General features: G+C 43.5%; 1 protein-coding gene across 3 annotated transcripts; it reads left to right on the top strand.

Annotated features, from left to right (window-relative positions):
• Positions 1 to 2,091: 2,091 nt before the first annotated feature.
• Positions 2,092 to 23,334, top strand: CUNH8orf76 (chromosome unknown C8orf76 homolog). 3 transcript variants are annotated; one of them, XM_047074146.1, is made up of 6 exons: positions 2,092 to 2,263; positions 5,644 to 5,739; positions 6,475 to 6,618; positions 12,544 to 13,001; positions 17,077 to 17,209; positions 22,998 to 23,334. In XM_047074146.1, the coding sequence occupies exons 1-6, from the start codon at positions 2,147 to 2,149 to the stop codon at positions 23,193 to 23,195; spliced, it is 1,146 nt and encodes a 381-aa protein (XP_046930102.1). In that variant the 5' UTR covers positions 2,092 to 2,146; the 3' UTR covers positions 23,196 to 23,334. The 3 variants fall into 3 exon arrangements, with proteins under 3 accessions (XP_046930102.1, XP_046930104.1, XP_046930103.1); XM_047074148.1 differs by lacking the exon at positions 22,998 to 23,334 and adding an exon at positions 22,634 to 22,989; XM_047074147.1 differs by lacking the exon at positions 2,092 to 2,263 and adding an exon at positions 2,304 to 2,669.
• The last annotated feature ends 1,243 nt before the right edge of the window (positions 23,335 to 24,577 follow it).

Genomic DNA, 24,577 nt, shown 5'->3' with positions numbered 1-24,577 from the left:
TGCTTTCAACTAAAATCCTAACTCACAATGCGGCAATGCCAGTAGGCTCAGGCTGGGCAGAGGCTTGTATTGGCTGTTATATAGGAACTTGGATCCAAATTTTTAAAGGAAAACAAAGCAATTACTAATTAACGCAGTTTTATTGTGTGCACAAATCCTCCACAACTTTGAGGAAAAATAACTGAAAGGGTTCTTAGTGGTGAAAATGCTGGAATCCCCTGAGCTCAGAAATCTTGAGTTCTGGGGCGCCTGGGTGGCGCAGTCGGTTAAGCGTCCGACTTCAGCCAGGTCACGATCTCGCGGTCCGGGAGTTCGAGCCCCGCGTCGGGCTCTGGGCTGATGGCTCGGAGCCTGGAGCCTGTTTCCGATTCTGTGTCTCCCTCTCTCTCTGCCCCTCTCCCGTTCATGTTCTGTCTCTCTCTGTCCCAAAAATAAATAAACGTTGAAAAAAAAAAAGAAATCTTGAGTTCAAAGGGCAAAGAACTCTCTCATACTCATAAGCAGCAATTCTGTGGCTTCTTTACCATTGCAGCAGAAGATTTAGCTCAGGTAGTTGTTGGGCCAGGAGGAGGCAGGGGCAGGGTGGGGATGTGGGGGGTGTGAACTGGGGGCACAGAACCCAAGAGGATTGGATGTGCCAAAACTAAATAGCCTTTAAAAAGAAAAGGCTGAAAAAAATGATCTCTGCCTGCCTTTGCTTTGTTCTTACTTTGCTCCTGAAACAGGAATTTTGAATGAATGTGTATTACTCATTTGCTATCTGACAGGCACTTTACATGCATTATTTTAATCAATGCCCATTTGACAAATTGGGTCACACTGCTAGTGAATAACTGAACCAGGATCATGAGCGCAGAGAAATCTGGTGTATGAGGCTGTTTCAACACTATGCTGTATTGCTTATTCTGCTAGAACAGGACTTATTAACATTAGGACAAATACGCTTACCTTTTTTAGACTCTCCATTGCCTCTGGGTGATGATATTATGGGTATCTTTTTTTCTGCTATTTTTCTATAATTTCTAAATTTTTCCTAATTAGTACTATAACATCTCTGATAAGAAAACATTTTCTTCTTCTTTTTTTTTTTTTTTTTAACAGCCCTTCTATGGATGAATACATCAGTAGCTAATGTCTGCAGCCTGTCCTGATAAAGCCTTCCACTCAAGGTTGTTGGATATATGGACTGACTCTAGATTTGAGGACTGATCAGCAGAGAGATGGATTTTGAAACCTTGGGGAGTGGATTAGGTTCCCCCAGGTTAAGTTTGTGGAATAGGAAATTGGGTTGAAGATAGAACCTTGTAAGACAAATGGTGGAAGAGGAACAGGTGAGTGGGGAGAAATAGGAAAACTTGCTGTGTAATATGTCACAGTAATATTGAGCTGTAGCATATTGGCCAGTATTTTGTCAGTAATTTTGATTTTCTAGTCTCAAGGAGTATCTTGAAAGTATAAGAACTCTAGTAAATGTTAGTTTTATACTTCTGGGATTTGGTGTTTTTTCTCCAGATAAAATTAATGGTCCTTGATCGAGCATCCAGAGTAAACTTCTGTCCTCCATTCTATAAATGCGTGAATTACTCTGGTCTTTGTTATTGGTGGTGTCCCTTTTCCGGAAACATGGGGACTAGAGGTTCCTTTCTGTCTTTCCCAGCTCTTAGCCACGTAAAAACTGATCCTAAGCAACTTCTCTCTAAGCCCCAACAGCTTCATTTGCAAAGTGGGAATCATTGCGCCTTTCATAAGTTGTTAAGAGAGGATGTAAAGTGCAAAAACTGTGCTTAACACAGTGCCACAAATATCTTGAGTGGTGAAAAAAATACTACCTTTGAATTTTAAAAAGCTACCTTGGAGCCTGCTTTTTGATGCGTGCAGATGAGGATCTCTGTCCATCTCCTGAAACGGATAAGTCAAACACTCCGTTCCCGACTTCGGTCAGTTTGTGAGTCAGATAAAAATCCCAATTCCACCGGGACTCCATGCCAGCAGCGGGCCAATTCCCGCTTTGGGCCCCTCCTCCTCCAGAGACTACAAGCCCCAGCATGCCGCTCTCTGGCCTCTGGCGGCTCCGCCCCTTCCGCATTGGCCCGCACGTGGGCGCCGCTCTAGACTCCTACTCCCGAAACCCGGCGGCTGGCGAGGGATGGAGACTGGGTGCTGGCTGCTGGGGGGCGAGTTCGAGGACTCGGTGTTCGAAGAGAGGCGGGAGCGGCGGCCTGGACTGCCGGCGTCCTATCGCGCCAAGCGCTGCGAGCCGCAGGTGAGAAGGCGGGGCCTGCTGGCCTCTGTCCGGTCCGCCGGCCTCGGCCTCCGCGGGTGCCAGGCGGGGAGCTCCTGGCAGCAGTAACGCCCTCCGCCTCGCCGGGCCTCCCCTCCCGCTGCGCTGCCCCTGTCCTCACGAGACCGGTGCGTTTCCCGAGCCCCACCGGTGGGCTCGGTCCGGCGGCCCCGCGCTGGCAGCGATTATCTCGTACCGGGCGTTTAGCGGGTCTCTCCAAAGGCTCGCTGATCTCACGTCGCCCCTTGCCCTGAAATCTTCAGGAACTCCGTGTGCCCACACTGATTCTGCAGCCGGGACCCTCAGAATCCCGTTCCCGCCCACTTTCCAAAACTGAACTCTTGGCCGCTCTGCAAACGGCGACGTCCCGCCCACCGGCCTGCCCATGGTCAGTGAATTCCTCCAGCCCGCGTCAGCCTCGCTCGCAGGGTCAAATCGCTCAATTATAGCCATTTCTTAGAGTGCACCTTGAATGCTGCCTCTTCCAGGAAGTCTTTTCTGATTTCCTCCTTCCAAGGAAATACGTTTGCCTTTGACTACTTTCCCCCTCCATTCAGTTTGTGTTACATCCCTTGTCGGGAGCGTCAAGCTCTTGGAGTGCTAAATGATCTCAGCAGAGTGGGTGCTTGACTTTGTGTCCTCTACAGTGCCTGGCAGTTTTTGTTCATAATAGCAACTCCGTGAATGTTCTGACTTCGTAGAATATTACTTTGTGTTACTCAATGGGTGTAAATCTCACCTCACGTATAAGAACTACTGTACTATTTATCAAAAACTTAACCTGTTCCCGGCACTGTGCTAGGTTCCTTTATATGTATTGTCTTCATTTTTCTTTGAAACCGTTGTAGAGATCTCAGGCGCTCAGTAATTACGGAAATATGTTTGTTTTATTTCACTTTCCTTTTCTCCTTATCTGTACATTCTTTCAGCGTTACCTGTAGTAGTTGATCGCAGTGTAGACTGAAAACAGGAACGGGCTTGGGAAGTCATAGTGGTGCAGCATCAAAAGCTACATACGGATAGTTATGAGATAGGATCCTGAATTCCAGCCTGGGCTTTACCACTTGCCTTTCAAGGTGTCGGTTCCTTTGTCATTTGGGGAAAATGTCATTTGCTGGCTCCCAGGGCTGTTGTGGAGTGAAGGGGGCGAGAGACCGGCAGGTGTGATGTGCTGTATGCTTAGAAAAGTCAAAACCAGGGGCGCCTGGGTGGCTCAGTCGGTTGAGCGTCCGACTTCAGCTCAGGTCACGATCTCGCGATCTCGCGGGATCTCGCGATCCGTGAGTTGGAGCCCCGCGTTGGGCTCTGGGCTGATGGCTCAGAGCCTGGATCCTGCTTCGGATTCTGTGTCTCCCTCTCTCTCTGCCCCTCCCCCATTCATGCTCCCCCATTCATGTTCTCTCTGTCTCAAAAATAAATAAATGTAAAAAAAAAAAAAAGTTGAAAAAAAAAAAAAAAGAAAAGTCAAAACCAAAAATCGCTGGTCTTTAGGACTTGTTTGGTATGTGATACTGCTCGTGAAGCCAGAAAGGCCTTCCTCAAGTCTTGTTGGTTTCTTTGGGTGTAACACCAGGAATTTGGGTTAGAGGATTTGTTGTCCCTGCTCAGGTTTGGTGTGGGACGGAGGTGGGCCGCATCCAGCGCTTCACCTCTTAGGGTCACCCTTGTTCACAGATCTCCCCTCCTTCCTCTCACCAGAAAAGGGTGTTTGAAGCCATCCCTGTTGTGAATTGTTGCGGGCCTGCAGGTTACGGGGGAGCATACAGACAATCATTTGAAAGCCAGTTTTTGCGTAATCGTTTCCCAGTGGGATCATGAAAATTGGATGAAGGTTTGCAGTGAGGCAGTTGGGATTGGCGCTGTGACTGGAGAGCAGCAGAGCGCAGAGGAATTGTGGGTTCAGTACACGGACTGTTGTTGACTTTCGCAGCCCTCCGGGGACAACAGAAAAACAGCAGTTGCCAGCTTTCTTCGCTGTGATGGGTGAGGCTAAGGAGAGAAACGATTTTACTGAGATAATAGGAGGGCAGGGATACACCGGGCAACTCTTTTAGAAATGGAACCAAGTGGGGCGCCTGGGTGGCGCAGTCGGTTAAGCGTCCGACTCCAACCAGGTCACGATCTCGCGGTCCGGGAGTTCGAGCCCCGCGTCAGGCTCTGGGCTGATGGCTCAGAGCCTGGAGCCTGTTTCCGATTCTGTGTCTCCCTCTCTCTCTGCCCCTCCCCCGTTCATGCTCTGTCTCTCTCTGTCCCAAAAATAAATAAACGTTGAAAAAAAATTTTTTTTAAAAGAAATGGAACCAAGCAATTTGGACGTGATGGTAGAACCATCACAAATGCAGTTGGCGTTTTAATAGCACTTACCTGGGGATAGACTACATTCAGACTCGGTATGTTTTTCTGTGAGGAAAAGGGAGGTTGACTTACTGCTTTGGAGCTGGAAAAACTGGCATACAGACTGCTTTTTGTTACACCTGTTTTCTCATCTTCATGTTCTTGATTCACTAACCAAAAATTCCCAGTTCACTTTCCTTCCTCTCCGTAAGGTTTAAATCAGTAGAAAAGGGAATAAAATATGCCAGATGGGCATTTACTCAGACTTCCTTTCTACAGGTCTTTGGCATTTGATTGCATGGAAACCTACTTTCAGCCTTAATTTCTGTCTCTTTGGTTAGATTCTACCTTCTGCTTTTACAACATTTTCAAAATAAGTACTATAAAGATAATTCTTCTTCCCTATGTCCTTTCCATAAAGAGTTGTCAATACCTGTTCTGACCACTCTAAAAATGTCTCTACAGAGAAACATGTCAGCCTAAAGAAGCATTCAAGGGACACCTGGATGGCTCAGTCAACTTAAGCGTCTGACTCTTGATTTTGACTCAGGCCATGATCTCATGGTTTGTGAGTTTAAGCCTGGCGTAGGGCTCTGTGCTGACAGTGTGGAGCCAGCTTGGGATTCTCTCTCTTTCTCTCTCTCTGTTTCTTTCTCTCAAAATAAGTAAATAAACTTAAAACAACAACAACAACAACAACATTTGAACTGTCCTAATTAAAATGTAGCTTCCCAGGCACCACAACCCCACTTTGAAATGCTATAGATAGAACCAAATAGGCCTGTGCTTCTTTTTCAGTTGAGAGGTTCCATGTGATGAGTACGTTTGTTACTTATGATAAGTTTAATAAAAACTGAGCCATCACTAAAATCGTCGTTCTCGTCATAGGTTTTCCTGTGAGTCTCATCCTAAAAAAGGATCTTTTTTTGAGGTCTAATCAATAATATATGGGAAATTACTTCTACTTGAGTATGAGGTGGAAAAGTATCACTTAATTCTCTGTAATGTGCTATTTTCACAATTTCTAGTGGTTTTATGAAGAAACGGGGAGCAGTGATGAAGTTGAAGCTCTAACTCTGAAGAAATTCAAAGGGGACCTCGCCTACAGACGGCAAGAGTATCAGGTAGAATTGAACATATCTAAGGTTGCACTGCCTGAAATAGGTTCTTGTTCTATCAGTTATAGCATATCAGTTATGAGTGTGTTGTTTGTGAGGATGAATTTAGTCTTTTGTGGTGAGGGTCTGTAATCTCAGAATCCCAAATTTCTGTCCTTTTCTACATGGCTCTCTGCCATTTGTTTTGTTTCCTGTAACTACAGTATAGGGATCTTCTTGGGATCCTTGCAGGTCTGTTTCCCCAGGCTGTGTGTCTCCTCATTCTGTGACCCTCTAGCGCAGATGCCTCATGGGGTCAGAGGAGCAAAGCACCCCAAAATGTGTAAGAAAAAGAAAGAACTAACAGTTAGGTCCCAGCTTGCTTTACATATAAAATCTCATTTCTTCTTCACAAGAGTCCCTTTGTTATTTTGCTGATGAGAAAAGGAAGGCTATATAGCAAGTTAGTGGCAGAACCAGGATTCAAACCCTGGTCTGTTTGGCCCCAGAATGCTTTCCAACCATACGGTGATATTTTCCATGGTGGTAGTGGTTATATTCTCCAGCCATCTCTTTTCTACTTCTTAGAAAATAGTACTGACAAATGCTCAAGCCCTCCTTAGTTCATTGTAGAGTCCATTATAATAGTACCTTCTGCCAAGAAAAAAATCATCCCTATAACTAAATCCTTTTTTCTACTATAGTTTCACCTCTTTTTTCATCCCTTCTTTTCATTTCCTTTATTTAACAAATAATATGCAGAAAGCACTGCAGGAGTACTCGAGTATCTCTGAAAAACTGCCATCTACAAATTTTGCCATGAAAAGGGATGTCCAGGAAGGCCAGGCGCGGTGTCTGGTTCACCTGGGAAGGCACACAGAAGCCCTGGAGATCGCTGCAAACTTGGTAAGTGGTTTCATTGCTTATTTTCCATTTGTTGTCCGCGGATTGTTGAATAGTTTATTTTCTAAAAAACAAAACAAAAAACAACTTCTTGCTTGCTGCAAAATCTTTGGGTTTGGATAAGTAGATGAAAATTGTCAATGGTGTAAGAACTTTATGATGATGAACAGTTCAGAGCTCTAGACAATCACTTTCTTGTAATATTTTTTCTTTCCTGTGTTAGGCTCAAAATTCTTCATTGCCTGAAAATCTCATTTGTAAAGGTTTTACTCTTGTTAGGAGTAAATATTCAGAGTAGAGGGATCATCAGTGACTTTTTCTTCAGTTTTTTTTTAGATTTTATTTCTCAAAATTTTTACAATGAACATGGATTACTTTTGTAAACAGGAAAAAAAGTTACCAAAAAAACCCAAAAAAACCTAAATATAAACTGAGCCAAGCCTAACAGCCTTTTTTATTCTTTTTTTTTTTCCAGCCTTTTAGAATCCCTTTTTAAGGGATAAAGAAAAGCAGTTATTTGCAGTTCTAGATTCTGCTTGTTTTTGTTTTCAGGTGATGGCATTTTTGGTTTACTTCTGTTTTGTGTGGGTGTGTAAATTTTATATGGGATTGGTCTAAGTTGACCAATCTTAGTTTATAGATGGCCAGTTTACCTCCTCAGAGGGAATTAATGAGGCACTAGGGCACTGATCTTGAACCCTGTGGATCAAGCCAAACAGAGGTCAGCCTAAAGTATGCATGCAATTGAGCTCGTCTCTTCCATGTCATTAACTAAGAGAAATCCCTAAATTTGCTTGCCGATGGGGTTCATTGCCTAGTACTTCAGCCTCTTGCGGTGAGAGGAAACCTTGAAAATTGTGTGTAGAATGTGGAAAACAGCTGTGTCTTGCTCTTCTGTTCTCCTAAGTGTGGGTTAATTCTGAAGCTGGAAGGTAAAATTACCTCGTTGAGGAAGTAGACGGCACAGTGAGCTTGGTGGAATTTAACAGTGTTCATTCTCAGTCTCCTGGGTCTACAAATTAACAACAGCTTTGGCCCTTTTAGTACTTTTTCTAGACATCAGTCACCCATCCTTCATTCCTGTTCCGTGCTCTCCTGTCACCTCTCTCTTCCTGACATCTCCTGCACAGTTCTGTTGTGCTTGTTGTCCCCGCCTAACCCACTGAAGGCAGTGGCGGTGGCTTTAGCGTCTGGGTTATTTTTGTGGTTCCCTCCAGCTTAGTTAGTCTGTTTCTGTGGCTCAGAGAAAGATCTGTTGCCAGTCAGCAGATGCAAGGTCTCCGGAGCTTGGGATGTTACCGGGCAGGGGAAAGGACCAGGCAGAAGACCTTCAGGTCTCCTGCCAGGACTTTGGGAGCTATTCATCAGGCTTCTGGGCATCCTGTTGGGAAGGAACCAGCAGTGCAGGCCAGGGGCCTTACCCTTCCTTTGGGTCTCTTCACATGATCTCAGTGGACCCTACTGATTCATATAGTTTCTCATTTCCTGGTACCTTGTATTTTATTTTTTAAATTTCTTCCCTATTTATAGACTCTTCTCTTTTGCTATTAACTCTGGTCTATTTCTGTTTGTGTCTTGGTGGCTGTTGTCCTTTCCTGTTCTGTAGGGGAACAGGCCAGAATACAGCATTGAACAAAGTAGACAGCTAGTCTTGGAGTGCCCATCAGGATATGAACATTTTATGCTCACAACTTTTTTTTTTTAATGTTTATTTATTTTTGAGAGAGAGAGAGAGAGAATGTCAGAGCGCAAGCTGGGGAGGGGCAGAGAGAAAGGGAGACACAGAGTCTGAAGTCAGGCTCCAGGCTCTGAGCTGTCAGCACAGAGCCCGACACAGGGCTCAAACTCACGAACCATGAGATCATGACCTGAGCCGAAGTTGGATGCTTAAGCAACTGAGCCACCTAGGCGCCCTTCATGCTCACAACTTCTAATTCACTTCTCTTCTTAATGATTTTTGGACGGAATTTGTAATGGATTTTATTTATATTTTCTTATTTCTTATTTAAATAATTTAAACATTTTAGAATAGCTGATGTACTCATGTGATAAGCTGTGGTAAGGACATTGCTTTCTGATGGTAAATGACTCTTTTTAAAATTTATGCACTCTTGGGCACCTGGGTGGCTTAGTCAGTTAAGTGTCCAACTTCGGCTCAGGTCATGACCTCACAACTTGGAGTTCGAGTCTCATGTCAGGCTCTGTGCTGACAGTGCAGAGCTTGGAGCTTGCTTCCAATTCTGTGTCTCCCATTCTCTCTGCCCCTCCCCTGCTCATGCTATCTCTTTTTCAAAAATGACTAAACATTAAAAATAAATAAATAAATTTCTGCACTCTACAAACATGTATTTCAGTCCCACCCTGTGCCCGGCTCTAGGTTCAATGCTAAGGTGACAGATGGAGCATATAAATACCTTGTACATATACTGTTCACCAAGTAAACACATGTCTGCTCTTGGAAAGTACCCTTGAGGCACCTGGGTGGCTTAGTCAGTTAAACATCCAACTCTTGATCCAGCTCAGGTCTTGATCTCAGGGTCGTGAGCTCAAGCCTTGCATTGGGCTCCATGCTGGGCATGAAGTCTACTTTAGATAAATAGAAAGAGAGAGGGAAAGGGCCCTTTATTCTGTGACTTCTAGTGTGACTTGTAGCTCTGCTGCTTACTAGCTGGGTGACTTCAGGTAGGTTCTCTAACTTTTCTGTTGGGACTCAGTTGCCTCATCTATAAAATGGGGATAATAATGGAATCTATTTATTTAAAAAAATTTTTTTTGCAACGTTTATTTATTTTTGGGACAGAGAGAGACAGAGCATGAACGGGGGAGGGGCAGAGAGAGAGGGAGACACAGAATCGGAAACAGGCTCCAGGCTCTGAGCCATCAGCCCAGAGCCTGACTCGGGGCTCGAACTCACAGACCGTGAGATCGTGACCTGGCTGAAGTCGGACGCTTAACCGACTGCACCACCCAGGCGCCCCTAATGGAATCTATTTTAAAGGATCATCATGTGGGGCGCCTGGGTGGCTCATTCAGTTGAGCATCCGACTTTGGCTCAGGTCATGATCTCGCGGTTTGTGAGTTCGGGCCCTGCGTTGGGCTCTGTGCTGACAGCTCGGAGCCTGGAGCCCGCTTCGGATTCTGTGTCTCCTTCTCTCTCTGCCTCTCCCCTGTTCATACTCTGCCTCTCTCTGTCTCTCAAAAATAAATAAATGTTAAAAAAAAAAAAATTTAAAGGATCATCATGAGGATTAAATGACTAAAGCACTTAGAATAGTACCTGGTACATGTTAGGACTCAATAAATATTAACTGTCTTCATCATTATTGCATTTCAGAAGGAGTTGCATAATTCTGGAAAAATCACACAAAGTCATTTATTTTTAATTAATTAATTAATTAATTAATTTAAAGCAGGTTTCACACCCAGGTGGGCCTGGGCGGCCCAGTCAGTTAAACATCCAACTCTTGATTTCGGCTGAGATCATGATCTCGCGGTTTGTGAGATCGAGCCCTGAGTCGGTCTCCATGCTGAGTATGGAGCTTGCTTGGGATCCTCTCTTACTGTGTGTCTCTCTCTCTCTAAAAAAAAAAAAAATAGACTTTATACCCAGCTTGTATGGAGCCCAGTGTGGGGCTCAGGACCCTGAAATCAAGACCTGAGCTGACAGGGCACCTGAGTGGCTTAGTCAGTTAAGTGTCTGACTTCAGATCAGGTCACAATTTCATAGTTTGTGAGTTCAAGCCCCACATCGGGCTCTGTTCTGACAGCTCAGAGCCTGGAGTCTGCTTCGGATTCTGTGTCTCCCTCTCTCTTTGCCCCTCCCCTGCTCTCGCTCTCTCGTGTTCTCTCTCAAAAATAAATAAACATTTAAAAAAAAAAATAAACATTTAAAAAAAAAAAAAAAAGGACCTGAGTTGAGATGAAAAGTTGGACACTTAACCGACTGAGCCACCCAGGTACCCCCATACAGTCATTTAAATGGAATTTAATTTCCGGAGAGTTATTTACTACCTGTGCTATAAAAACTCTCCTATCAAAATCGTGGTTTGTATGTAACAGCCTCTACCCCAACATACATTCTTTTTTTTTTTTTTTTAATTTTTTTTTCAACGTTTTTTATTTATTTTTGGGACAGAGAGAGACAGAGCATGAACGGGGGAGGGGCAGAGAGAGAGGGAGACACAGAATCGGAAACAGGCTCCAGGCTCTGAGCCATCAGCCCAGAGCCTGACGCGGGGCTCGAACTCATGGACCGCGAGATCATGACCTGGCTGATTTAATGTTATTAAACAGCATAAAGCACTTAGACTACTTGTAGAAGAAAGGTAGCTTCTCTCAAAGTCTGTTGCTCTCCTTATACATAGAAGACATGAAGACGTATTACTTAGTTAAAACATCTGTTAGTTCCGAGGTGCTATGTTCTCTGTTAGGAATTCAGCATTGAACACTAAAACCTTTTGGGGGAGAAAAAAAGAGTCAAAACAAAAACCAGACTCTTAATTATAGAGAACAATCTGATAGTTATCAGAGGGGAGGGGTGGGTGATGGGTGAGATAGATGAAGGGGATTAAGGAATGCACTTGTGATGAGCACAGGGTGATGTACTCCTGAAACTAATACAACACTGTATGTTAACCAACTGGAATTAAAATAAAGCTTACAGTAAAAAAGGCAAAGAAAATTGTAGAAGTTTCTGAAGGAAAAACTTTAGGAAAGAATTTTATGTGTGGTCAGGACTAAGGTTGAAATAGATGAGTTTTAAAAAGTAAAAAAAAAAAAAAAAATGGAACCTAATGTTTAGGAAGGACAGAATACTAAACAATGGTAATAAAACCAGATGTATTCTGTCATCGAGAAGGTGCAGTATCACTAAATACGTTGCATGGAGCTTTATTTTCTATATTCTCACATAATGTGTAAATATTTGGAATCCTCCCGAAGCTTTCCCTCTCTGGCCTGTTTCTTCAGTCTGCATACTGGGTAGTTTTACTTGTATTTCTTGCTCAGTGTAATTCTTTGCAGGAGCTTGATCCGGAGGCTAGTAGGACCAGGTTTTCTTTAGACTTAAAGTTAACTGAAAGGTAATTTTAGTCTGCCATCTGCTCTTTATAGACTTTAACTTAGAAAAAGAAGCCTGTTTTCCCTAACCCACAGGGCTTTTGCCATATGGCAAGTTAGGCAAGAGGTGGTAACTCTGGTTAAAGAGACTTGAAAAGGATTTTCTGATCAGAAGGAAACCAAGCAACCCCTTCTGGCCAAAAATAATTGACCTTCGTAATAGTTACCAGGGACGGCATTTGGATTCAATTATGACGCATCATGAAGCACTGAGAGCTTCAGGGCTATCCTGTTTAAGATATCTAAGCCAAGTCAGATTTGGAAATGGAATCCATTCGAATCCTCAAGGAAATTACCATTTGGAGTTTTAGAAAGCCTGGAATATTAAAATGGAACCATTAGCCCAGGGTACAAAAAAGTTGGCTTGGGTCTTTCAGCTACCTGGCTGAAGACAATAAAGATTACAATAAAACTGGAAGATCAACTGACATTTATGTTTTTGATGCTGAATTTTGTCAGGACATTGTCCCGGGAATTATGTTATGGTTATGACAAGAATGTTTGGGAATTTCTCATGGTTATTGGTAGGTAGTATATGTTTCTCTACGTTTACAACCTCAAACTTCGTTCTCTCTCCTTCTGTAGCTGCTGAAAGATAATTCTGATTTACAACATATGCACCTTGGGTTTTTAGGCATCTCCATTTTCACATGGAAAAGATTCTGCTGTTTCAAGTTTTTAACTTTGGGGGCACCTGGCTGGCTCAGTCAGTGGAGCTTGTGGTTCGGGCCTCACATGGGGTGTAGAGATTACTTAAAAATAGAATGTTAAAAAAATAATAAAGTTTTTAACTTTTTTTTTTCTCCCTAGGAAAATAAAGCAACTAATACAGACCATTTAACCACTGTGCTCTACCTCCAATTTGCTATTTGTTCAAGTCTGCAGAACTTGGAGAAAACAATCCTCTGCCTACAGAAACTGATTTCTTTGCATCCTTTTGATCCTTGGAACTGGGGCAAATTGGCGGAGGCTTACCTGAGTCTGGGGCCAGCTCTGTCAACATTGTGTGCGTCATCTCAAAAACAGAACAGTTTTACCTCCAGTGACAAAACCATCAAATCCTCCTTTACACACTCAGGAAAAGACTGTCTTTTGTGTTTTCCTGAAACGTTGCCTGAGAGCCCTGTGTTTTCTGTGGAAGCAAGCAGCAGTAATAACCAGAAGAATGAGAAAGCTATGAAAAATATTCAGAATTGTGTGGCAGAAAAGAGAGAAGCAGTGTTGCTAGAGACTCAGATGAAAGCGTGTGCCTCCTTTATACGAACCAGGTAAATAAAGAATAGATTAAACACCACATGGTACTAAGCCTAGAGTAAAGGTATTATTTTTTTAATTTTAAGTTTCAGAAAGTTCTAGGCGGGGCATTTGGTAGATTTTTGAGATTTTTTTCCTATAGTCTAGGTGAATCTTTTGAACTTGTCCTTTTAGTATGTAAGATTTAGATACAAACCTATATTTGCTCGAGAATATGATTTGTATCATTACTCAAGATAAAATGTTAAAGCTATAAAACAGTAAAATTAAGAAAAGAAAATTAAATGTATAAAACATTGACAAAGGGGAAGAGGTCTTTTAAACCAGGAATTTTTCACCGGTAGGTTCCACAGAAATCTGCAGACAAAAAAATCTGCTCTAGTGTTTGAATCACTATTAATAATATGAATAAACAATATTTAACTCATTCTACAGAGAATTCCCATGGTTTAGGTACTCTGAACACTTTAAATCCATAGTAATAAGAGAAAGAGAAAGGGGAGCATACACTTTACCAATTCTGTAATTTATGAGAGAAACAGATTTGCTGAAGTCTCAAACGGTGCCAAAAAACAGAGTGGTGTGGTTGTTGTTGTTATTTTTAACTCTGGAGAATTCAAGAAATACTGATTAACAGTGAGGCTTACTGAGAAGTGTATCTGTTTGGCAGATTTTAAACTTTATTCAGCAGATTTATGGTCTTGACTATGTTACTTTTAATTCAGAAGTGCATTGAATGGCAGTGGTGTGCCAGGCACCTGCCTGAGTCTGGGCTCATAAAGATTGTTAAAGAAAGAGGCCCTTTCTTTCCACCACTCGCTGTGTGCTGTGCTGAGGGAAACACTGTATCGTGACAGGTGGCACAGGCGCTGACGGGGTGTCAGTAGTGTGAGCAGAACCTTGCAGGCCGGCGACGGGAGCGGTTCGGTGTAGCAGGAAGAAGGAAGCCTTTGCAGGGGCAGTGACGCCTCTGCTGAATGTTTCTGGGCACCTCGGTCAGCTGTACAGAGAAATGGGTACCACGTGGTTCGCATACGCCGTTTCCCGTCCATGCGCACCACTGCCCAGGGCGGGTGTTGGATTCCCACCCTGGAGACTAGGAGACTAACGTAGAATTCTGCCCAGAGTGGCACAGCTATGAAGTGCTGCCGTGACCTTGACCCAGGCCTCTGACCCCAGAGCTTGTGTTCTTTCCAGGGTATCTTGCCGACTCCGTGCAATATTCCCCAGCTGAGAAGAGGCACGCTGGGTAAAGAGGAAGAAAGGGGGATCCATGGGGTGGAAGCACTGTGTGGCACAGTGTGGTCACGCGGTCTGCCGTGGTGACAGAGCATTGATGGTGGAGCCAGAAAGGCAGGCTGGAGACCGCGAGCCCGGGATGGCATAGTGAGGAGGGGGAGGGGGAGGAGGAGGAGGAGGAGGGGTTTTGGGGGCAGAGCTCATTGTAAGGACCTAATAAATTGTTACTGAGTGAACGAATCTGGACTCCTCTACTTGTTAGCTGTCTGACCTTGCACAAATTAAACTCTCGAACCTCCGGTTTCTTCATCTTCACCTTCGTGGAGAAATGGGGAAATGCCTTCTTCGTTGTGAGAAGTGAGTGTCTGAAGGACTTGGTATAGTGCACACTGTGTGGTGAGCATTTGGTAAAGGTTGTACTTCTACTGGCATAAGATGTTAAAATTTTTTTTTTTTTCAACGTTTATTTATTTTTGGGACAGAGAGAGACAGAGCATGAACGGGGGAGGGGCAGAGAGAGAGGGAGACACAGAATCGGAAACAGGCTCCAGGCTCTGAGCCATCAGCCCAGAGCCTGACGCGGGGCTCGAACTCACGGACCGCGAGATCGTGACCTGGCTGAAGTCGGACGCTTAACCGACTGCGCCACCCAGGCGCCCCTGGCATAAGATGTTAAATGTCATCTTAAAGAATTTGGTTCTTAAGCTGAAGGCCTGAGTAGTATTTGAAAGTTTTAAATGTCCCAAGTGGTGTGACAAGAGCTGTGATTTCAAGAGCGAATCTGGTGGCTGGAGGATGTATTAGAAGAAGGAGTTGGGCGTCATCAGTGGGTGGCAGTGAGGACCTGACCTGGGACAGTGCAGTGGTAAGAAGAGGAAATGAGCATCACTGCAGGAAGGAATAGATAGGACTTGAGGACCAGCTAAGGCTGTGGGAAAGACAGGGAGGGAAGAGGGGAGCAGAGGAGTCCAAGACGAGTCAAGACTCTACCTTGGGTAGATGGGTAGGTGGTGGCACCTTCTGCTGAGACATAACACACAGGAGGAAGAGCAGAGCAGACTGAGGGTGGAATTAAGATTTTGGTTTAATGTGCTGAGATTCAGGTGCCCGTAGGACACCCAACTGGAGCTTTTCACCAGGAGGAGTTGAGCTCAGAAGAAGGGAGCTAGAGATGAAGGAGATTAGCAACCGGATGATGGTGAGGAGTCAGGTCTGAATGCCTCTGAGGAGATTTGACACTGAGGAGGTCATTTGTGGCCTTTGAGAAGGCAGCTTCAGTAGTGATGGGTGACAAGGCAGATGGCAGAGGGCTAAACAAACATGACACGAAGGAGCGAACGTAAGTTGTGTTTTCGAGTACTTTCAGGCGCAAGAGGGAGAAAGCAAGTACATAAGAGATCAAAGGAGTCACAAACGTCCATGCTTCCAGAGGCCAGTTGGTACCGTAAGCAGGTTTGAGTGAGTCAGGGGAATGTCGGTCAAGGCATGCTCTTCACCACACTCTCCAGTGACCTCCTGCTGCACCTACGTAAATGCTGTGGTGCTTTCCACGGGCTGCGAAATGTTATGGAATTGGCCTTGCCTTTCTTCTCCTCATTCACTAGTTTTCTTCTCTCTGGTCTAGCCACGGTGATCTCCAAGGTTTTCAAACATGTCAAGCTAATGCATGTGTCAGGGCTCCTTCCCCCAGATATTCTTGTGGCTGGCTCATTATTTGGGTCTTAGCTTGAGTGGTAACTCAGAAAAGCCTTCCTTCACTGCCTAAAATCGTCTTATTTATTTGTGATCTCTCGTCTTCCATTCTATGGAACGGGCACCTGTCCATCTGTTGTGCCCACCAATTTCTCCTAATGCTTAGAGTAGTGAGCGGTCCATTCTTTAAGACATGAAATGAACAAACAGGAGAGCTGAATGCTTCTGGGAATAGCAGTAGGGACCAGTCAGGCTTGAGGGGAACTGGAAAAATCTACACATTCAATATTTAAAAAAAACAATGAAGTGGGGCGCCTGGGTGGCTCAGTGGAGCCTGGCTCTTGATTTTGGCTCAGGTCATGATCTCTCAGTTCGTGAGACCAGGCTCTGCTTTAGGCTCTGTGCTGACAGTGTAGAACCTGCTTGGGATTCTGTCTCTTTCTCTCTCTCTCTCTTTGTCTCTCTCTGCTCCTCCCCTGCTTGTGCTCTCTTTCTCTCAAAATAAGTAATAAACATAAAAGCAGTTTTTTAAAGAAGAGGAGATATGTTGTCTAAAAAAATTTAAATAAATAAATAATAAAAAACAATGAAGAGAAGGGGCCACGTGAGAGGACAGGAGGGAGGAGGAAAGAGAAGACCAGGTTATGATCATGGTGGGAAAGTTAGCAGTGAGACAGTTGCAAAGTGGTCACCAGAGGCTCATCAGAGATTTGACCCTGCTTTGGGTAATTGAAGTACACTGGAGAATCTAATTAGTCCTTGAGGTCAAGTTGCTGTGGGTTCTGGGAGATTGAAGGGTCACAGAACACTGACTTCAAAGGAACACATCCCAGCACTTTGTGGGGAGGAGCCTTTGATTGGGAAGCTTGTCCTTTTCACTCCAAATTGTTTGTGCTTTCAATCACTTGACTCCTACAGGAAGCCCTTTGAGGTTTCGCTTTCTAAAGATTCCTTTGAGAAGCTTTAGTCTGTGAATTTTAGAAAAGATGACTCTCCAAGGCAGTTTGCTCAAGTAAGAAGCTTTAGGGATTCAAATGAAGGCGAGTGCATTCCAAGCCTGGTAGGACTCCCATCCGGCAGCATGCCTGTGCTCTCTGGGAACATTCCCTCACTGCTTTCCCTTACCTGTGCCCACACGTTGGGACTTCTGTTTTTCAGGCTTTTGCTTCAGCTCACCCAGTCTCAGCAAACCTCGTTTGCTTTGGAGAGGAATTTAAGGACTCAGCAGGAAATTGCAGATAAAATGAAAGAGTTCGGCTTCAAAGAAGACACTTTGCTGTTGATAGCTGAGGTGAGTGTTCGCATAAACCCCTAGGGCTTTATGTGAACCGAGGCATCAGAGGTATTTTTCCTGGCTCTGGTACCGTTTTTTAAAAAAACAGCCAAATCTCATCTACTAAAAGGACCCTTTCTCCCTGCTTTACATGCTGTTTGATCACTTAATCCCCGAAAGCGGCCTCTTCGTCATCTTTCTCCTGCAGCATGCTAGAAGCAAGGGCTCAGTTTCATTTTCTTGTTGGTGCTTGTTAGTACATGCCTGCCTGAACACCATAAATGCCCCCAAATTGTTTTTTGAGTGCTGTTTAAACGAATGAATATTGACATTCTTGCAGCATTTCTGCGCATTTTTACCTCCGTTTGTTCTCCTGACACTCTTAACGGCCTATGGGACAGGTGGAGCTGGGAGTGACACCTGTTGGGACAGGTTGGGACCTGCCTAAGGCCAGATTTTAAGCGGCAGAGCTAGACTGAAACCCATCCGGCTACAGGTCCGTTTTCTTTCTGCTCCACCTTCCTACTACCTCGATGGTTGAGAAATTCAAATGTCAAGGTTGTTTTTTTTTTTTTAACCTTCATTAACTTTTTAAAAATATGATGTTGAAATTTCTTAAGATAGAATTTGGAGATTATCTGTGTTTGTATTCAAGTTTTTCACACTAGTTCCCTTTAGTATGAAATTGAAATTGACAGTTCAGGTACGTATCCCATGAAAGACCTTCTATCCATATCCATCCTAATGTCTTTCTTTCAAGAAACACTTACTGCATATCTAGATTGCCAGGCTCCCTCCTTCTCCAAGCTAAGCCCCCACTTGGACCCTGTTTTCCCTCTGGTGGGACCACGCCCCTCTATCTGTTCTCTCTGAGCCTTTTTCAACCTTTCCCCTTCCATGGGCCCTTTTCCTTGAGTCCACAGATGTGTGCGGACAGCCTGTCCCTCCTAAGTTTACTGTAGCCTTTCCTTGCTCTTTGTTTTCCTTCATCTTTCTGGGGTATTTATACCTACTGACCACTCACTTTTTGTTCCCTCTTCTCTTTACTTCCAGAGGCCACACCAGTCTGGTTTTCTCCTGAATTCTTGATATTCCTCTGCCTCTTGGGACTTCTGGTTTCCTTTGTGTCTTAAGTAACAACATTCTCTGAGGTTCCATTTAGGTTCTCTCTCCTCTCTGCCTGTCTCCCACAGAAGTCCTAACCCCACTCACGGTTTTAGCTGTCGCCTCCTGGTTGATTACCCTCCACTCTGTCCCTGGTCCCATCTTAAACACTCAGACTAGTTACCTACTGAGTATTAATCTGAAATTGCTGATATCCTCCTGTCATTTCAAGTACAAAGTGTCTAAAGTGGAGCTGCTCATCAAAACACTTTCCAGTCAGTCTTCTGTCAGTACCAAGCAGAGGAGTTGGAGAGAACCATGTCTGCGTTCTAGACTTCATTCTTTTCATCAGTCCTGTCTGTCATTCTTCTTTTACCCAGACCTGGGACCTCACCAGCTGTGGGCCTCGTCTTCTCCAGTCTCATCTCTAGGGGGCACTCAGCCCACCCTTCCTTCAGGTCACCTTTCATTTCTCTGGCACCGCCAGCACCCTCATCCTTGTCACCTCATGCTTGGCTCGCAGTGACCTTCTGGTTCATCCCTCCTCGCTTCTTTGCTTTCTCCCCTCAGATCTGTCTTAAACGTTGCTGCCACCAGGTTTATCTCACAGCATTGCTTCGAACGTGTTACCAGATGCCCCAAAACTAAAGTTGTCTCCACCATCACCTCAGAGGTCAGGTCTAATTTAGGCGCCTTCCAGAGAGTAGCCCCAAACTTAGGATCTAGTAATTCCTTACGCAGATCTCGTACATCCTTTAGACTGATCTGCACATCTAACAAACTTGTCATGGGTGTTCTCATCTCCACCAATTTACTATATTCCCATCCTCAAAGACCCCACCGAAGTCCCGCATCCTCTAGGAAGCTTTCCCTGAATGTCCCTGTCTGTGGCAATGGCTCCCTCTGAGCTCAGGTAGAGTGAATCCTTGAATAGATAGCTCTTTGCCCCCCTCCCCCCCAAAAAAACCAAACAAGAATATATCTTATCTTTTCAACTAGGTTTTAGATTTCCTTATAAGGAAAAATATAAGGCATCTTTACAAGATGTCTTAAACATTTTCATATTCTTTGCGGTGCTTGATGTATCTGTGGACTGAGTGGAATGGTCGTTCTCCATCTGCACAACGCATGTGAAGTATCTGTGGAGCTTTTTAAAAAAGACAAGTGTCTGGGCTCTCATTGGGATTATAATGTACATTTCACTATGTGCTCTTTTAATTTTACTTTGTGACATGAGTAGGATCCTGTGTCCTTAAATGTCCTTTCATTTCATACTTTTTTCTCCTTTTTAGAGTTGTTTTATTTGAATTAGGATCCATATAAGGTCCACAGACTGTATTTGGTCTTCTGTCTCTTATGTCTCTTTCGTTCTGTAGTAGCTCCCCTTCTCTGCTTTTTTAAGATAAAAAAAATATACGTGACCTAAAATTTACCATCTTAATCATTGTTTAGTATACAATTCAGTACTTACATGCACAGTGTTGTGCAACCATCACCACTATTTCCAAAACTTTTTCGTCATTCCAAAGAGAAATTCTGTAACCATTAAGCAGTAATTCCCATTCCCCCTCCCTTCGACAGCTGGTGACCTCTAATCTACTTTCTGTGTCTATGATTTGCCTGTTCTAGATGTTTCAAATAGTGGAATCATATAATATTTGCCCTTTTATATCTGGCTTATTTCACTTAATGTTTTCAAGGTTCATCCATTCGTAGCAGGTGTCAGAACTTCATTCCTTTTTGTGGCTGAATCATACTCCATTGTGTGCACATATGTGCCATGTTTTGTTTATCCGTTCAGCTGTTGATGGGCATTTGCATCATTTCCACCTTTTGGCTCTTGTGAATAATACTGCCATGAACATTGGCATACAAGTATCTGTTTGAGTTCCTGACTTAAAATCTTTTGGATATATACCTAGGAGTGGAATTTGCTAAGTCATGTGGTGATTCTGTGTTTAACTTTTTGAGGAACTGCCAAACTGTACTTTTCACTTTATATTCTGTTATTTTTACCTAACATTGTGACATAATCATGACCCCGTGTCTGTAAATACTGTTTGAGTATGTACTTTTTGATGGCCGGATAGGAGTCTAACTAGCTTTTGATGAGCTATCATTTATTTAAGTCCTCTATATTGAGCATTTTTAACAAATATCAAGTACCTATTTTAATAAGTCTTAGCAAAATAAATCATTGTATGTATTTGTCCCTTTTAGAATAGATTACTGGAAACAGAATCACTAGGCTAAAGTATAGTTTAAAGACTTGAAGCTCATTTCCAAATTGTGATTCAGAAAGGTTAGTTCACTTTATATATCCTGTATGAGAATACTGATTTCCCTTCTCCAGTCCTAGATACTAGGTTGCACCATGTGAGATTGTCAATAGTTGATCCTTTATACCTCTAAAGACAATTCTGTAGTATTTATTACTTTTTGAAATTTTCAATTTGGTAAAAATGGCATGTTTTAGTATTACTTGTTTGATTACTATTTTTTTGTTTTTAACGTTTTATTTATTTTTGAGAGAGAAACCGAGCATGAGCAGGGGAAGGGCAGAGGGAGAGGGAGACACAGAATCTGAAGCAGGCTCCAGGCTCTGAGCTGTTAGCACAGAGCCCGATGCGGGGCTTGAACCCATGATCCATGAGATCATGACCTGAGCCGAAGTCGATGTTTAACCGACTGAGCCACCAGGTGCCCCTCTTGTTTGATTACTATTAAGATAAACAGTTTTTCATATGTTTCATATGTTTGGCCATTTCTATTTTGTGAAATACCAGTCATGCTTTTTCTTCATTATTCTACTTCTATGTTTCTGTTTTTCTTACTAATTTTTAAGAGCTCGCTCTCTATCCTAGGCTTACTACATTTTATATGTTGCAGTATTTTCTTTTCTTTTTTAGTGTTTATTTATTTATTTTGAGAGAGAGCGTATGAGTAGGGGAGGGACAGAGAGGGAGAGAGAATCCCAAGCAGGCTCTGCACAAACCCCAAAGCAGGGCTTGGTCCCATGAATCATGAGATCACAACCTGAGCTGAAATTAAGAGTCAGATGCTTAACTGACTGAGCCACCCAGGTGCCCCTTTTGCAGTATTTTCTGAAGTGTATGATGTTTTTCTGGTATATAGAAGTTTAAATTTTTTTATATGGTCAAATATTTAAAAAAAAATTTTTTTTAACGTTTATTTATTTTTGAGACAGAGAGAGACAGAGCATGAATGGGGGAGGGGCAGAGAGGGAGACACAGAATCGGAAGCAGGCTCCAGGCTCTGAGCCATCAGCCCAGGGGCTCGAACTCACGGACCGCGAGATCGTGACCTGAGCTGAAGTCGGACGCTTAACCGACTGAGCCACCCAGGCGCCCCTGGTCAAATATTTTTGCAGGTATTTTGAACCTGTGAATGATGTACCTGCTAATCCCTTTTTTTTTTTGGAATATTGCACATTTGGGTATTACTATTATTCAAATCTCTTTTTTTTTAATTAAAAAAAAAAGATGTTTGGTGTTATATCCCAGATTTTAAAGTTCTACGTTTCGTTGAGTCCAAGAAGTCACCAATTATAAGCCACATCGTTGACGGGTCATCAAAAGAAAAGCAAGATGCCGCTTATACTATGACACACCTGTGTTTTAAGATACCTCTTGATGTCAGAAACGTTAAAATACAAAAACAGAAATTGTCTTAGAATGAATGAAAATATCATGCTTTAATAAATGTGGACAGTTGCCTGGTTAAACTGTTCATCTCATTAGCTCTTGCCTCAAATAATAAGTAGCCCTTGAAGATTTAAAGCCAGAGGAAACGATTCTTTGAATGTGCTTCTAATCCATTATAATTTGCGTTATTCATCAGCACACTGGATCTCAGGGTTTACAGGAAACTTAGTCATCATCTAGTCCAAATCCCAAGTGACTTAAATTCCTTCTGTAGCATCCCTGCCAGGTGGCTCCCCAGCCTGTCATGCCACTGGTATGAAATGTATTGGGACATAGTTTTAGTTCACTGTCCTTACTGAAGATGGGCTGATCACTTAGTGGGTTCAGGTGCCGGCTTTCCACAACTTTTGCTTGTCTTACCGGAGAAGCGAACACCAGATCTGGGCCTGACTCTGACCAGTAGGGAGCAGTATTGTGCCTTCAGAGGGCATGTGCAGCAATTCCAGAGGGTTGAGTCTTTCTGGGTCAGGAAAGGGTAGGCCCAGCTGCTTGCTACTCGACTGTTCACAGTCTTTGACTTTTTTGGACAACTTCTAAGAGGAAGAGTCTGTGCCCTCACCCCACCCCCAGCAGCTGTATTCTGCCCCAGCTCTGTTTTCTGGTTATTTTACAGTGAGGGAGAAGGACTTGCAGATGCGGTCTTGCCAACAGAAGATGCTCTTTGATTTAAGAAGGTTGACCGGGCGCTCTCTCTAGGCTGATAGCTGCCACATCAGTAGTTCAGTGATTTGTTCACCCGGGAAGACAAGAGGAGAAATACAGGGTATTTTACACATGTGGTCCTTGGATCACTACTTCTAAACAAACAGCTTTTCAATATGTTGGAATTGTTGGAATTGTCCCCTGGCTGCTAAAGTATTCTGCTTTTTTTGGTATGAAATCCTTTACTCTTGACGAATAGCATAGTCTTCCATTCTGCGCACGCTGCCCCTTTTATTGGGACAGGTTTTTGTTTTTTTTTTTCCCTCCTGCTACAGGTTATGGGAGAAGATATCGTCCCAGAAAAAATAAAAGATGAGGTTCACACAGAGGTGAAGTGTGTTGGCCCTACAGCCCTGACTGCCTTGGTGATTGCATCTTCGAAAGAATTTGAAGACAAATGGTTCAGAAAGATCAAAGACCACTTCTGTCCCTTTGAAAATCAGTTCCATACAGAGATACAAATCTTGGTTTAGTGGTCCCTTTAAAAAAAAAAAAAATCCTGTACTGTTTTAATTGTTCTTGTTTATTTCAGATAGAATGCACTGCCATTCATTGAATATAATGGATTTGAAATAATTATTTGTTTTATAAAAACAGCTTCTCTTCAGATTATTTCTTCTGTGTTCAGTTTCTTGATTTTTTGTTTTCTTTGTAGATTTTTGCCATTCACTTATCTTAGACCTACTACCCCTTTAGAAGATATCTGTTGGAAGTGTATAAAAGAGCCTTTTAGGTATTACAGTCTTTTAAAAACAGGAACTGTGTTATAATCAGCAGTAAAAGTGGCCACATTGTTTAGGTAAATTCAGGAAAGAACAAGAATGTTGAGATGTAGCAGTAAACCGTTTCTAAGAAGGGTGTGTCACGATCTGCGATTTTGCGTGTGGGCCGAAACAAAAGAGTACACATGGGGTGGGCTGTATTACAGGGGAAGAGCCCTGAGCTGAGGAAACACAGGTCTTCTCTAACAGGCAGTAGTCAGCATGCTTGCCTCCCGCTCCAGAGGACGATACGGTCTCTTTTGTAAGGCTGTTTGCTATGCAGACATCATTGAAAAGATGGTCTGGAAGGAAGGGCATTTGGTGCCTTGCTCATGAGATGGCACAGAATCACGAGGCCCGCAGAGCACCGTCTCGCAGGGTGATGGTCCTGTCCTTCCAGCCACACGGATTACAGTCACAGTCTCTAACATCTTCGATACATCTCACCCGAATCATCTGAGATACAAGAGCTCCCTTATGAGGAGTGGAATTTAATAGGAAACCAAAACATCATCAAATGTTGTCCCGCACAACTTTTTATTCTCAGCAGAGGGAAAAGAATCCCAGCCCTGGGTCAAGAGGTGGAGTCATCAGGATTTCCCTTCCACCTGCTGCTTCTCCCCTTTCCAGGCCCCTTTCCAAAACAGACAAACATCTCATTGTGTTTCTATTTTGGCTGCTCTTTTAGTAGGTACAATAGCCTGACTAGCAACTGCAAGTTGTCATTTTTCTCTAGTGTGAAACCAAAGATTGGTATGATTAGTAGACATTTCGATTTTTAGGAACCATTAAAAAGTATGGAAACCTCTCAACAGCTCCCCACTGGCCTCCATCTATTCGTGGAGTCATGAACCATCACTGTGTTATGTGTTATGTGACAGTCATGGTAAGGTTGCCGTGGAGACCCTGGCTTTCAGGGAGTTAGCGGTCTAGCTGTGACCGGCCCTCCGGATAGAGCCCAAGCTGAGCTGTGGTTTGGCAAACCCTTCATCATAGTCTTTGGCTCCCAGGCTCCCTCCTTCCTTGCTCCCCAGCTGTGCCTTAGCTTTCGCCTTTAGGCCTTCACGCTGGCAGTTTGGTCTGGTACCCCTCCA

Source organism: Lynx rufus, unplaced genomic scaffold, assembly GCF_022079265.1.
Source record: "Lynx rufus isolate CCGP_SWC_20201006 ecotype Redwood Valley unplaced genomic scaffold, mLynRuf1.p SCAF_12, whole genome shotgun sequence".
In the NCBI taxonomy this organism is placed as follows: Eukaryota; Metazoa; Chordata; class Mammalia; order Carnivora; family Felidae; genus Lynx; species Lynx rufus.
This window is presented reverse-complemented; position numbering and strand designations above follow the sequence as displayed.